The 14279-nt window shown below is 37.5% G+C and overlaps 1 protein-coding gene across 7 annotated transcripts in view; it reads right to left on the reverse strand.

Annotated features, from left to right (window-relative positions):
* MANEA (mannosidase endo-alpha) overlaps nucleotides 1-12644 on the reverse strand; it is a 91726-nt gene extending 79082 nt beyond the window's left edge. For 4 of the 7 annotated variants that reach the window (XR_010720071.1, XR_010720070.1, XM_066179533.1 and 1 more), the window contains exons 1-5: nucleotides 12579-12644; nucleotides 6836-7428; nucleotides 3409-3518; nucleotides 1144-1220; nucleotides 221-313 (exon numbers count right to left, since the gene is read on the reverse strand). Coding sequence is in view for 5 of the 7 variants with exons in the window: in XM_066179533.1 (XP_066035630.1) it covers nucleotides 221-313; nucleotides 1144-1220; nucleotides 3409-3518; nucleotides 6836-7385 (830 nt within the window). In the remaining 2 variants the exon portion in view is untranslated. The remainder of the gene's footprint in view (nucleotides 1-220; nucleotides 314-1143; nucleotides 1221-3408; nucleotides 3519-6835; nucleotides 7429-12578) is intronic. The other 3 variants (XM_066179535.1, XM_066179532.1, XM_066179534.1) reach the window with 1 other exon arrangement.
* Between the last annotated feature and the right edge of the window lie 1635 nt (nucleotides 12645-14279).

Genomic DNA, 14279 nt, shown 5'->3' on the forward strand with positions numbered 1-14279 from the left:
CAGCACATCATATCCACTTTCAGACCAGTGTTTGCTGAAATATCAAACAATGACTCTTCAAAGAACCTTTAAACTACCACAAATTAGCAACTGTTCTGGGTTTGGCAGGGACAGAGTTCATGCTCTTAGTAGCTGGTCCGGTGCTGCGATTTTTTTTATTTAGCATGAGAATAAAATTGATAACACACTAATGTTTTTTCTGCTGCTAAGCAGTGCTTACCCTAAGTCAAGGACTTCGCAGTGTCTCCTGCTCTGCCAGTGAGGAGCTGCACAAAAAGCTGGGAGGAAGCAAGGCCAGGACAGCTGACCTGAGCTGGCCAAAGAGAAAGCCACACTTCAGAATGTCATGCCCATATATAAACTGAGGGAGCTGCCTGGAAGTGGACAGAACATTGCCCAGGGCTGGGCTGGCTACTGCTTTGTAGGTGGTGAGCAATTCCTCTTGGGTTCTGGTACTCTCCCTCCTCCTCTCCATTATCATTCGTAATAGTACTATTGGCATATTATAATACTATTTTGTTTCAATCATTAAATCAAAAATCAGTCATCTTATCTCAACCCACAAAGTCTATTGTTTCCTTCTGGTTCACTTTGCCAATGCTGAGAGAGTGGAAGTAAGGGGTTGCTGGCTGGCATTAAATTGTGACAGTAATTTAGTGTCAAACTGTGCTACAGTTATCAGTTTCCTCTGGAAGGCGATTCTCTAATGCAGTATGAAATAAAGACAGTCTAAGCAGCACTGATAAGCAAAACAACTAGTAGGTGTATAAAATTTGTCAAGATAAATTAAAATCATTAGAGGTTTACACAATAACCTCTAATGTGCTAGTATATCACTATCAAAATGGACATTTTACTTAATTTAATTTATATATCATGTTGCTACCTGAAATATCTGAAGTATGACTTGTGATACTAAAAGAATGTTGAAAGCAATTTAAATTTCAGAATCTATGTAAAATTTAAATACTTCAATATTTAAAAAACAGAGTTTTTCAGCACTGAAATGCTAACAAATTTCCTTTCAGTTCTCTGAAGTCTCAGTAGACATTGTGATATATTTTTATAAGCTTTAGTTCATATACAGAAGTCCCCTAAAGCAGCATGTAAGAAACTCCAAGGAAACCATTCTGAAATACCCACCTGTCAATGATGTACTTGACATTGTGGTACATGCTGCGATCATCTCTGTCTTTGTAAGGTTCAATATGAAAAGTGACCTGAAAGATGAAAATGTAAGAGCAACACAAATGTAAAACACTACTGAATACGTGGGCACTGGGTATTATATGATGCAAGTACCAGCCACAAAAACAATTCTTTACAGACCAAACATGGAGAATAATCCAATCCTAGTATAACTCCTGCACAACTGATATTAGAAGCTTCAGATTCCAGAAAGTTTGGTATTAAATACTTAGGTTTTTTACATTAAAACAGAACACTGCTTTGGTTTACCCTAGACCACAGCAAATGGTAATAATGATTCAGAAAAACTTTAGAAGCTACAAAACCTAAACCAAAATATTATCTGAATGTCAAAGAACTTAAAAACCAATGAAACATTTTAATATTTAATTTCTAACGAATGTATTAAAATGTGCTAAAGATAATGCTCCAAGGGTAGTTTTCAGAGTCAAAATACATTTTAAGATATGGAAAATGAAAACTTTAATTTAAAATTTTATAGGTTTATCATCAGCAACAAGCTCTTGGAACAAAATGTAATATAATGTACCACTATTGCTCTGAATGGCAAGCTTGGAGCTCATGGAATTGATTAACCAGCATGTGTGAATGCCAATGTAAAAATGAATTTGTTTTCAAATAGACAATCATGGAGGAATACATTACATTCATCAAAGCAACAAGTTTTTCAGAAGCAATTTTAGAGCAAAATGTATTTAATAAAGTCTTTGACAACTCTGCAACAGTAGAAAATTTCCATTGCAGAGCCAATCTTTCTCTCTATTAAGTAGAAACTATAGAAAAATAGCATTAGAGGAAATCACTAAGACTGACAGTAGAGTTTAAGAGCACTATAATTTCATCTTTCAACTACCAAAACCAGGCAAATCAAAAGTGCATATCTTCTCCCAGACTTCTATTTACCAGATGTAACAGAAACATATTTTGTATATTGGCTTTGGTCTACTGAGACTCCTAACACTTATTGTAATAACTTACTAGTGCAAGAATGCTAAAAAACATTACAGTGAAGATAGCATTTACTGCAATATCTATACTGAATATCTGTATTCCAGTAATTCTTCCAAGTGATAACAGCAGCCTCATCCATATTGCAATCACTATCAAACTATAACACACTACTGTATTTCCCACGGTAGCTTATTTCATTTGGCCTTGACTCCTTTGAGACTTGAATGTTAACAAGTTCTTTTAGGTGAGAGCAAACTCTATTAGATGGTCTGAAAATTTTGGGAACGGGTAACACCTTTTCCTCTCTTTTTAGAAATTTATTATTAGATAGAGTGCAACCTGTGTCATATAATGCAAATCACACAGTATTTTTAACAGTTTCAAAATTACTTCTGTATCCAATTTAATCATCCTGTTTTCTTCCTGCTTGCTAAGGAATCTACAGTTACCCCCAGTGACAGGAAATTTCACTGAGAAGCAGCAACTTGCATAACCAACTAAAACCCAAGCAGATGAACAGGCTGTGTTTTCAGTACACAGTACAGACAGCACACTCCAGAGATGAAACATATGCAGCTACTTAAAAACTCAAATTTATGACTCGGGAGAGATTAAAATGAAATACACATTTTCATTATCACAAAAGGGAAATACAAGTTTTATTCTAAAAATAAACAAACCCAAACCACAATTTTTCATGCTGTCATGCCCTGAAGTAACCCTGAAGTCTGAGCAGAATGTCTCTGACCTTACAGTCCAAGGCAAGTGTTCCTTGTACCTTCTGGAATAAAGACATTAATTCAAACTAGATATTCCAAATCTATCTTTGTTCCTCACAGATGCTTGCTTCTGAGCTCTATGATCAGGTGCTAGCAAGCCATGAAATAATGCAAAATGCAGATAAGTCTTTCTACTTTCTCACAGGCCCTTAGTTGACAGCTCAGTGTATTTCACAGTATTTTGGAATACTTAATACTTCCCTCAACTCCCAAGACTCATGGGAAAACAACACAATGTCTTATTTTACAAACTGCTTTCTGAAAAGAAATTTCAAAAAAATAAAAATCCACAACACTATGCCTTAGATTCTGCAAGCTAAAGCAGATTACAATATTTATTCCACTTACAAGGGAATATTACTTATGTCCTATCAAAGTTCAGTGCAATTCAAAGGCTTCCATGACCAAAAAGAAGGGCAAGGTTTACTTTCCTAATTGGTCTTATTATATGCATTTACAAATACTTTACCTTTAGGTTATATTTGTGGGCATAGTCCAAAACAACTGGCACCAAATCATCAGTTGGTTCTCCATTTTCATCAGCCATGCCTGGTGGGTACCATGAAAGCACTATTACACCTGAAAATACAAAACTTGAGTTATAAATCATGTAGTTTAACGTATTACAGGTATACTGTAACATTGTCACAAGTTACAATTATTGATGTGAAATCTACATAAAATAAATCAAAATCTCAAATTACTTTTTAATCAGTTACAAAATCTCAGTATTGTCAGAGTGGACTTTAACTCCTCTCCTTAAAGGACTGCAAAACAAACAGTGTTTAAATTATTTGTCAAGGGAACAATTCCGTACTCAGCATCCTAACCCTGACACTTATGAGCTGCTCCCTCCCACTCTTCAGCGCAGCATTCCAACCTTCAGGTTGTACAAGAGGAAGAGTGCTAAAACATTATAGCTACACCACGATACAGGCAGAGAATATCAAGATACACAGGTTATAGAACACTCAAGAGATAAGAGCTGTGCATGTGATGAAGGAGATTCTCATCTTATGCAACTTTATTCCCTATCATATTTCATCATTGTACCTCTAGCTCAAATACAAAACAACTATTTATTACTAGAAGCAGTGACTTCAAACCCACAACCTTCTTTGTGCTGGTACAGTCACTATGGTGTAATCCATCCTTCGAAGCATGTGAAATTAGTTCTTAAATTTATTATCTTCAAAAATGCTTGAGTAACTCAACAATTTAAGGATGTTACCAGTGCTGTGGAGAAAAAAGACAAAAAACCCCCATGTTTTCATACTGTAATTTTTTCTGATGCTCTCCAAGAACACACTCTTCAGAAAGGTTAAACCCTTTCCCTCTAAAATAAAATGCTGTCAGATAAACAGATTAGATCTCTTAGATGCGCAGCTGGAAACAATATCAGAAAGAAGCTAAGCCTGAAAGAAATAGATGAAATACTGATGTAGAAATATTTTCCTAGCAATGCTATTTAGAACACACAGAAGAGCAAGTCAGTATGGTTCTTTTTAACTAGGTAATGATTTAAGTAAATGAATAAATTCACTAAGCTAGGTAAGTACATATCCTAAATTACACCAACTTTACTAACATTGTAACATTTCTGACCAACAATTTCCAACAAAAATTCCAAAATTAGGGAAAAGAAACCATAAATTACAGTGAATACAGAATCACATACTATCTAAACCAGAAATTTGCACTCGCTATACACAGAAAGGAGTTCAGCTACCCTTAGACACATTCTCTCTGCATTTTATAAAAAAGAAAATCACAACAGATAATCACAAGAGACAGTCTTCTCAAGGAAAGCAAAATGCAGTATTTTAATGCATTTTATCAATTATCTTTTATTTCACTCAAAACAAAAGGACGAAATGCAAATGAGTAAGGTATAAAGGACAAGCAGAACAGCAACAAATCTGGATATCTTGAATACATCTGACAAGACCCTCTCTTACACCTTTAGGAAATACAAAAAAGTTCAGAAGACAGAACTGTTGATCAAGGAACCTAAATTCACATTTGCATTTGTCTTTTCCTGAGAAAGACTACTACACATTTTCTTTCCTGTACTGAAAAAATAAAGTTACGTACCATTTCAGGAGTCTAAAAAAAAAGGACGGACTTGACACTAAAAACAGTGTCATAAATGTTTAGGGTCAGAATAGTCATTAAAAAAAATTGGACTATCACGAAAAAAGTTTAAATAAATTTCCCCAAGCAATCTCATGAATAAAATTGACTGTATTCATCTGTAAAATATTAGGAAATTAATACATAAGAATTGTAAAATATAAGAAGAATACAGGGAAGAACTGCATGAGACTCCTGTTGCCCCAATCTCTTATGTGCCTTCAACCATTAGACAATATTTGCTGAAAGAACCACTTACATTTTTCTTTTTTCATAAGATCCTTGATAAAGCCTCAAAAAGGCTAGAAAAAATGATTATGTGACTGTAAAATACAGTCATGGATGAGACACTGGCAACAAGAGAAAAAGGAGAAACTGTAAATAGTCAGCCTCACAAAACACAAAAAATGAGCTGAGTATAATTCTTAGGGAAAAAAAAGTAGACAATTTATGTTAGTCAAATCTAGATGGAAGAGAAGAAATTCAATTGTACTTAAATTCTTAAGTCAGAATAACTTAAAAAAGTGACTCTTTATAAATATCAGTTATGTTACAAAGAGTGTCACAGGAAGCCTGAACTACTCATTCAGATTGCTGAATTTTAAACCGAAAACTAACTGAAGTTACTAAAAAAAATTATTATGCAAAGCATTTTTCCTAGTAAGTGGCACCTTTTCCACCAGCAGTTCAACTTTCTTAGACATCTGCATTAAGAGGATGAGAAATATCACATATTCTTCTAAAGCTGCAAGTGCTTCCCTTGCCTTCATCACACTATCATACATTATTTTGTTTTAGATAAAACAGTGTTTATTGGCAACTTATATCTGAGATTTTTCTGCAACAGTCTTGTTCCTCCTCTTGATGGAGTCATATTATTGAAGAGGGTGAGAAATTTCCTACGTTTGTATTAAGCCTTGTACAAAATAAAGGTTAGGTTAAAACCCACAAGATGACAACAACCAAGAAGTAAACACTACACAAGTAAACATCACTAACCAAAATATAACAATTACATTAAACCTTAATGATCAGGTGAATGAAGGAGATTCAATATAAGGTGATTAGCAATATCAATAATGAGCTTTGGTCATGTTGCTCCAACTAAATTTACAGAAGCTGTTCAAAGTTTAGTACTAGCCTACATGACTGCTTATTTTAAGAAGATTAACATAAAAAGGACCATAAAGCCCAACAACTAGGAATGACACCAAAATATATTGAATATTCTTATGTATACAGTTCATCTTATTTAGAAAAAGGAAACATCAATTTGTATTGAAAAAAGATACTTTTGGACAGTAATGAATTAATACATAATTGTTATTGCACACATAGCATTCAGAGAAAAAAAGCCCACTCATATTTGAACAGACTGTTCCTTAACCATATTCGTGTAATTTACTGAAACCTGTTCTTTAACCTGAATTCATCTCCAAAAATAAAATACACAAACAATATATTCTAGTCAAGGTTTCTGTATTTTCATTTATGTTATCAGCGTTCAGCAGTAAGTCATGAAAAACATATACCTACAGTATTACAAACACCATTCTTACTTTTCTATGCAGTTACACTCATCAGACACAGCTTTGAAGATGTAGGCTCCAGTTAGGGGTTAAAACTCAGAGACATAAAGACATTTACTAGTTTCAGACATTTCCTGGATTACACAGAAAAATGGAAGGATAACTCAGTTGTGCTCATTCACATATGTAAGGCTGGATAAATGAACAATATGCTGAAACGTTAACATTCATTACCAGTTGAAGCTGAACGCATTTGTTTCATGTGGGCTTCTATGACAGTAGGGTCTTTGGAACTGTAAGATCCAAGCTCTGGATAAAAGTTGGCCCCAATGTCCTCAGGAGGATTATGCCTTCCCTTTGGATAATTGTTTGCAATTTTGGGATCCCAATGTGGCAACAATGGATGATTCCAGTGAACATATTTGCCATCAAACTGTGGATTCCCATACCAAGTGTAGTAGAATATATGAAAGTTATAATTAGGAGAAGACAGCTCCTCTTCCAGCTTTTTTACTGGAGACATAGATGCTTTCATAGTATAGACAGCAATACTGTGCAAATTACTGACATGTGTTACAGTATCTCCTTGAGCCCTATTTAGTGAATTCTGTTTCCTGTCTAAGAGCACCGTCCGTTGTTGAAGCTCCGGCAATAAACCAAGTCCAAAAGGATCCCCAAAGCCAGCTCTGTCAGGTCTCAGAGTCTTCAAAGCCATCATTATGGAGCAAATAAACAAAATAAAAAGCAATAAAATGATGCATGTTCTTCTGCGAAATCTTGCCATGATGTCATAGTTCAGACTCCCAACAGAAGGACTTTGGCCGCAACTGATCAAAAGACAAATATTTTCAAGTCAGATTTCTTATTACCTAGGATTCAGCAGCATGAAATGCTTCATAAAATCTCTACATAATAAAAATAACACAGAGACAAACGTGATGCATACACTGACTGCAAAACTAACAGTCTTGGTGGAGGGTAGGGTACACAAATCCCCTCCCCCCCCTTTCTTTCTTTGAGAACATGTGTCACATTCTGAGCTTCTACCACCAAGGACTCAAATATTTTATAAAGTATTTTACTTTTGAACTTAATTTCTATCTTAACTCAGATAAAACGCATGAAATGGAAATTCTGGTTACATTATTTCAGAACTATTATGTTTTATAAGTGCTATTCAGGTAGAAATAATAAAGAAAACAGAAGAAAAAAGCAGAAGCCATGAAAGGAGAATAACAGCAGAACACTAGTAAAAAGAATATGGGGTATGACAGAGCTACAGCTTATGTTCAGAATGCAGGTTTCATTCACTAACCTATTTACTGGCTTCAGACCAACCACTTTGTGTTCTGTTAACCAATATATTAACAAAACACTCTTGGCAAATTAAATTTGAAACCATGATCCTTTGCAACTTTACCGATCTAAAATTTTTATTCTTTTTCTGAATCATGTAAGCAAAAACCAGCATAGCATTAAGGATGTACCTCAAGCAGAAAGCCTGCAAGTTAGCTGCTGGCAGTCACTTAGTACAATGTCACAGCTGCCTGACACTTCATGTAGTGTTCCAGGGCTAAATTCAAAACAAGACCAATGCTACACAGCAAGATTTGAACCATGAAAGTGGGGGGAAGAAAATCAGTCTAATGGAAGGCCTGACTACTTTATTTATAACTTTAATTCCTGTACAACATTATTACAAGAGAACCAGAGAAAAGGATTAACAAAATTTAGGTTACCACAGAATTATGTGGAACAAGATTATGCATAAAACTGACAACACTAAACTTTAAGAATAAATTTCTGATTCAAGGGTCATTAGACATAGCATAGCTGTGATTTGTATTCCTATCACTGACCCCCAAATTTTATAATCTTATTTTAATTTACTGAGATATACACAGGTAATTTTAAAATACTTATAAATTATTTGACCATAATTTCCTACTGATGTCATACTGGACTAACACAAAGCTCAGTTGTCACAATATGCTGCTTGCTACTGCTATGATAATTTTAGTTAAGCAATTTTCGAATATGCTTTTTAACAATACAGTCTAAATTGGATTAGCAGTATTACACTGCCACAATGGGAACTTCTGCTTCTATTTCCAATATTAATTCATTCATTCTACTGTCTATTCTTACTTCTGGGACTCATTTGGTTTTCACAGTAAGGTCACTCATTTACTTTAAGAGCAAAACCCGGTTAACATTTCAAAAACAAACAACACGAAAATCCCAATGAACTTTTACCTTGATAGAAAGTGGACTCAGTTGAATGAGTATCACGGCACTAAAGCCAACAAAGAACAGATGGAGCAAGGCCAGACTATGAAAACAATATTGTTCATTTTGCCCAACTGGATTCTGATACCATACGTTTGGCTACTGTCAGGGAAAATGATTTTTCCATACACGTTTAGAGGATTTCGCAACACTTCACGTCAAATTACAGGGTTCTTTTTCTATGGCTAACAATCTATCCCATGATTTTAGAATTCAGTCAGAGATTGTTTGGAGTACAAAAACACCTTACTTTAATAAGTAATTAACTTTAAATACACTCAAACTGCTCCTGCTATTTTTCATTACCTTTCCAGTCTTCTTTCTAGTACATTATGCTACTGCTACCTGGTAATTTACCTCAATTTTCAGATTAGATAAACTGAGGTTTTCTGAAGGGTTAGGATTTTTTTAAGGAAACAATATTATTCATCTGACTAATGTATTAATATATTCCATTTAATTTAACCCAGATGCCACTGATCTTCATTAAACAACACACAGGACTGCCAGAGATAAACTACCTCTGCAATTATTATTTTATCTCTTCAGTGAAAAAGAATTAATGACGGCAATGCCTATAACTGGAATGTTCACAAGGTTTTTCATTTGGGTTTTCCTATTCCATACCAAAGAGGCCGTTCCTTTTTTTTCTAAGTTGACATATCAGCTACTCAATTCCTCCTGTTTAGATGAAGATTTCACTATCATTAAGTCATTCATCTGGAATTGATCTTCGTGCTCCACATCACTATTTCAACAAGTATTTTTTTCAATGGAATATTCATCACTGAAGTATATTAAAAAATGAGCAGGATGCTTATTATCATTTGATTAGCATTGACTTAGACCTTGGTCTACCATACTGTACTATGAACTTCTGCTATGCTTAAACAGAGGCTCAGCATCAAAGTGCAAAATTTCTAGAACAAGTAAGTGATATCTATGTAAACACTTGTGTTTTGGGGAGACATCCTCAATGATAATAACATAATTCAGACCTGGCACAAACACCTATATTGTAAAAGCTACATCGAAGTGCTACAAGCTGGCAGTGCTTCATGTGTCATTTAACCTTGTTCAGATCTACTTTACAGAGGCAGTAACAGACAAGTTACTCTCATCAGTGCTAGTGCCACAGCAGAATGGCAACACTGGGGAAACAGACTGAGCAAACATGCCCATGAAACAGTTATATGAAATTATGTCTATCCTTGGAAAAACCTTACACATACATTTATGATTCAACAGTCATTAGGCAAAGCATAGCTGTGATTTTGCATTTGTCGTGGACATTCAAATTTTAGAGTCTGACTGCAACTTACTGAGGTACATGTCACTCCTACAGACCTGGGAAAAGTAATCTTGCCTTGGACTTTTGGGTGCACTTGGATCAGCAATTGACTTTCTTGGTAGGAAAAAGTCAGGCTGAGTAACTTCAGCTTTATGAAGGTTAAGATCTTACATGCAGTTACCCTGACTCAGAAACTTTTGGATTCAAACTCCATGCTTGTTGACACACACCAGGCAAAAATGTAAGCAGTTTGGGCTCTTTCTCTTGCCTACTCAATAAATTTTAAAAAGAAGAAAAAAAAATCTGTTACAGGTCAGAGTTTCTCCTTTAATAAATACAGATAGTAGTTTCCTTCATAAAATAAGAAAAATATGAAGCTTTACCAGGAAAAGTTCCTTAACATCCAGTTCCCTACTCAAAAAAACCCAAAACATCTGACACAGTTATTTTGCTTTTTAGTTTGTAAGCTACTGCACATAATTTAAAGCACAAAATACATGTAAGTCTATCCCACTATGATCATCTCTGTTCCAAATTAATTTGGGTTTTTTGGTAATAAATACCATGAAATTCATCATGGTAGGCAAAATTTCGAGCTGTTCTTCTTAAAACAACTCCTCCATGAAAAAAAGGGTCTATGAAAAAATCCGAAGTATTTTCATAACTGTTCTGCAAACTTAATTAAATCTCTCAAGCTCTGACCTGACATTGATTTTTTTTTCCTCCCTCACTACTGCTTTTTATACCCTTAAATTATTGTGCAGGGGAACCTTCTGTTTGTCCTTATCACCATATGAAGAAAAAAAGCATACAGATGTACAGATGATGAGGCTTTTCTCCCTTGACATTTTTTTCCCAAATAAGCATGTTTCTTTAGTCAGGGATGAAAAAGCAATTTAAAAAAAAAAATTTTTTGGAAGGGGTGATGGTTTTTAATTACATGAGATAATTTTGGTCAGGCAACTCAAGTTTCAGTGCCCTGCCCAGTGGGTTGCTTCACTTTTACAAATTGCAAGAGAGAAATACACTGTGCAAAAAAAATTAGGTTCAGATAAAATCAGATTTATCTAGTTTAATAAAAACCAGCAAATACTGTAATTTATTTGCTCTGATGTTCCTTAACCATAATAAATGGAAATGAAATATAGGGGAGAGCTCTGAAAATCTGATTTTATTGATCAAGGGTAAGGTCATCCAGAAGCCGCTGAGGCTGGCAGCTCACGGATGGGATCAAAGCTTCTCAACTAAGTTATCTAAGCTTAGTTTCTACTAAGTTTTCTCGGCTCAAAGAAACTGAAAACTCTGAAGTGACAGATCAGCTCTAGACAGAGCTGAAGCTCCTAGGCCTTAAAGCCATGATTCTGGAGCTACAGTGCAGATGTGCCCCTAGAAAAATTAATTCCGTTTCCAAGTGATAGACCAGGTGAGGTTTATTTACTGAAGACTGGAAAGAGTGTTTAAAGCACCACATTTACATAGCACATTTTGATCTGGAGATCACAAAGAACAAAAAGCAACAGAGGCTGACTATATGTACGGGAACCTTGTGAGTGTTTCTAGTATTAGAAAAAACCAAGGAATTTCTCAAAAACTTTCCATATATGCAAAGTCTTTTTCTAAAGACTTTTTAAAGAATAGCTTGAAAATCATTAAAGATATAAGACATTAGGCATGGCATGCAGACACTTCACAGCTGTGTTACATGCTAAAAACGTTATCTTTTTAAAGACTTCCAAAAATAGAAGATTTCTTTTTGGTCTACCCAATTTAGAAAAAGGTATTTGAAATCTGGCAACCAGAAAACAGTAAATGTGATCTGAGTTTAAGAAAGACAGCAGCAGTAACAAAACACAATCCTTCTGGATTCTTTGCTGTAAACGCGGTAAGACAGCCTCCAGCATTACACCGGAGTATTTGCCGTCAACATGCCAGCTTTCTCCTGCTTCGAAAGGCCATGGAAACACACACCTAACTTTGGGCGGCTGCAGGCCATGAGAGGAAAGCGACCCCCAGCCAGTCCTCACCGGGAGCTCCCCGGGACACTTCAGGCCAGGCTGCTTGGCAAGAGCTGAACGCAGGGGCGGGGAGCAGACCCAGCCCGCTGCGCTGCTCCCATCCCCTGAGCAAGCCGCCAAGTTCCGAGCGTTCACACTTCTCTCTCACTCTGCGGAGCCAAGCGCCAGCCCCCGCCACCTGAGGAGCCTCAGCCGCGGGCGGAAGGCGCGGCGAGGCTTACGCAGGAGGGACGGCACCGCCCGGAGGCCGCCGCGGCCCCTCTGACAGCGGCTGCGGGCAGGGTCAGGCGCCGTCCCCTCCTCTCCCGGCCTCTCCCAGCCCCCGGGAGCCCTTCCCCAGTGCCCGGGGCCGGCCGCAGCTCGGGCCGGCGCCCCTACTCACCCGCGGGAGGCAGGGCGGCTGCTGGCGGCGCGCGCGGGGGCTGGTCCTGCGGGAGCCGCGCGGGCGGGGGTGGGCCGGGGCGGCGCGTGCGCCAGCCGGAGCGCATGCGCGGGGCGGGCGGCGGCGGCCAGGCCGCGTTATCCTGCGGGGTGGGCGGCCTTGCCCTCCCGCCTTTTCCGCTGGGAGCCGCGGAGCTGCGCCGCTGCCGGAACGGCCTCCGCTGGGCTTTCAGATTGTGCTTGCTGTCTATTGGGTTTTTTTGTTTTGTTTTGTTTTGTTTTGTTTTGTTTGTTTGGTTTGTTTGGTTTTTTGTTTGTTCTTTTTCTTTTTTTCTTTTTTTTACTCGAAAGGCCCAAAATAATCTTTTAACTCCTTAAAAGCCTTTGCTGGATTGTTGGTTGCTTTTCAGCCGCGAAGTGGTAGTCACAGAATCGATTTAGGACGAGGTCATCGACTCCAAGCTATGACCGAATATCTCCCTGACAACTAGACCGTGGCACTGAGTTCCACATCCAGTCTCCCCAAACACGTCCAGGGAAAGTGGCTCCAACACCTCCCTGGGCAGTCTGTTCCAATGTCTAGTCACCCTTTCTGTGAAGAAATTCATCCTAATGTCCAACCTGAATCTCCATATCATCTCATCCTGTGACTGATTGCTTGGGAGAAGAAGCTGACCCCCAACTTGGCTACAACCTTCTTTCGCCCCTTTAGCCTTCTCTGGGCTAAACAACCCTAGGTCTCTCAGCTGCTCCTCATGGAACTTGTGCTCCAGGCCCTTCACCTGCTTTGGTGCCCTTCTCTAGACTGTGCAAGAAAATAAAACTCTATAGACAGACAGCTACAGAGCAGGTAGCCAAATTGTTTATTCAGTGCTGGGAGTGAGGGAGGTCTTTCTGCCAAAAACTCACTCAATTCTCTTTAGCTTTCAGATACATTTTGAAAGTCTTTCTGGACAACATCACAATTAAAACATATCATTAGCATACTCATATTTGCATAAAGCTATGTCATGGTTTTATAAGTTTTTTGTTTCAACACATGAGTCGGTTCCTTCTGTGGTGGTCATCAGTCTTCTGGTGGTCTTTTGGTGAAGGCTTCTGTAGTCTTCCTCACGTTTGAACTTTTTACCTCTATTTTCAGCAGGTGTCTGGTGCTCCTTGTTTTTCGGTCTAGCTTGTTTTTAGCTAATTTTGCAGTTTGCAGGTTCTGTTAAAACTTGCTAACTTGCTCCTGATGGCACTTGTTATATCACTGGCTTTGTTATCTTGCTTGCTTTGCTACCTTGTTTGCTTTACTTGCACATCTTGTTACAATGTTACTTGTAGTTAACCTTTTGTTACCTACCACTTAGGGTTCAAGACAGAGATGGCCAAGTAATGGGTGGATATAGCCTGGGGCTTGAATCTCTATGCAGTGTTGTGTAAGGCACCTCTGCACCCCAAGAGTAGTTTTTCAATTTTACATTAGAGTAGGGTGTTCAATACAGTGATACATTGAGAAAGTCAGTGCGCTAGGAGGATTGCCCATCTTTATACCCTGTCAGCCATATGGGCATAAATCAGAAAAAAATATGTGCATAGAAGTTCAATAAATAATCCTGTTATATAGCCATTTTGTAGTTACACATGATTGGAATGTTGTAAAAATGGTTTCTCTGGTCTTTCATCCACTAACATTTCATGTGTGCTTTATTCTTTTTTT

The sequence above is a fragment of the Chamaea fasciata genome, unplaced genomic scaffold (assembly GCF_029207755.1).
Source record: "Chamaea fasciata isolate MVZ Bird 193981 ecotype frontalis unplaced genomic scaffold, bChaFas1.0.hap1 SCAF_3, whole genome shotgun sequence".
NCBI classification, from domain to species: Eukaryota; Metazoa; Chordata; class Aves; order Passeriformes; family Sylviidae; genus Chamaea; species Chamaea fasciata.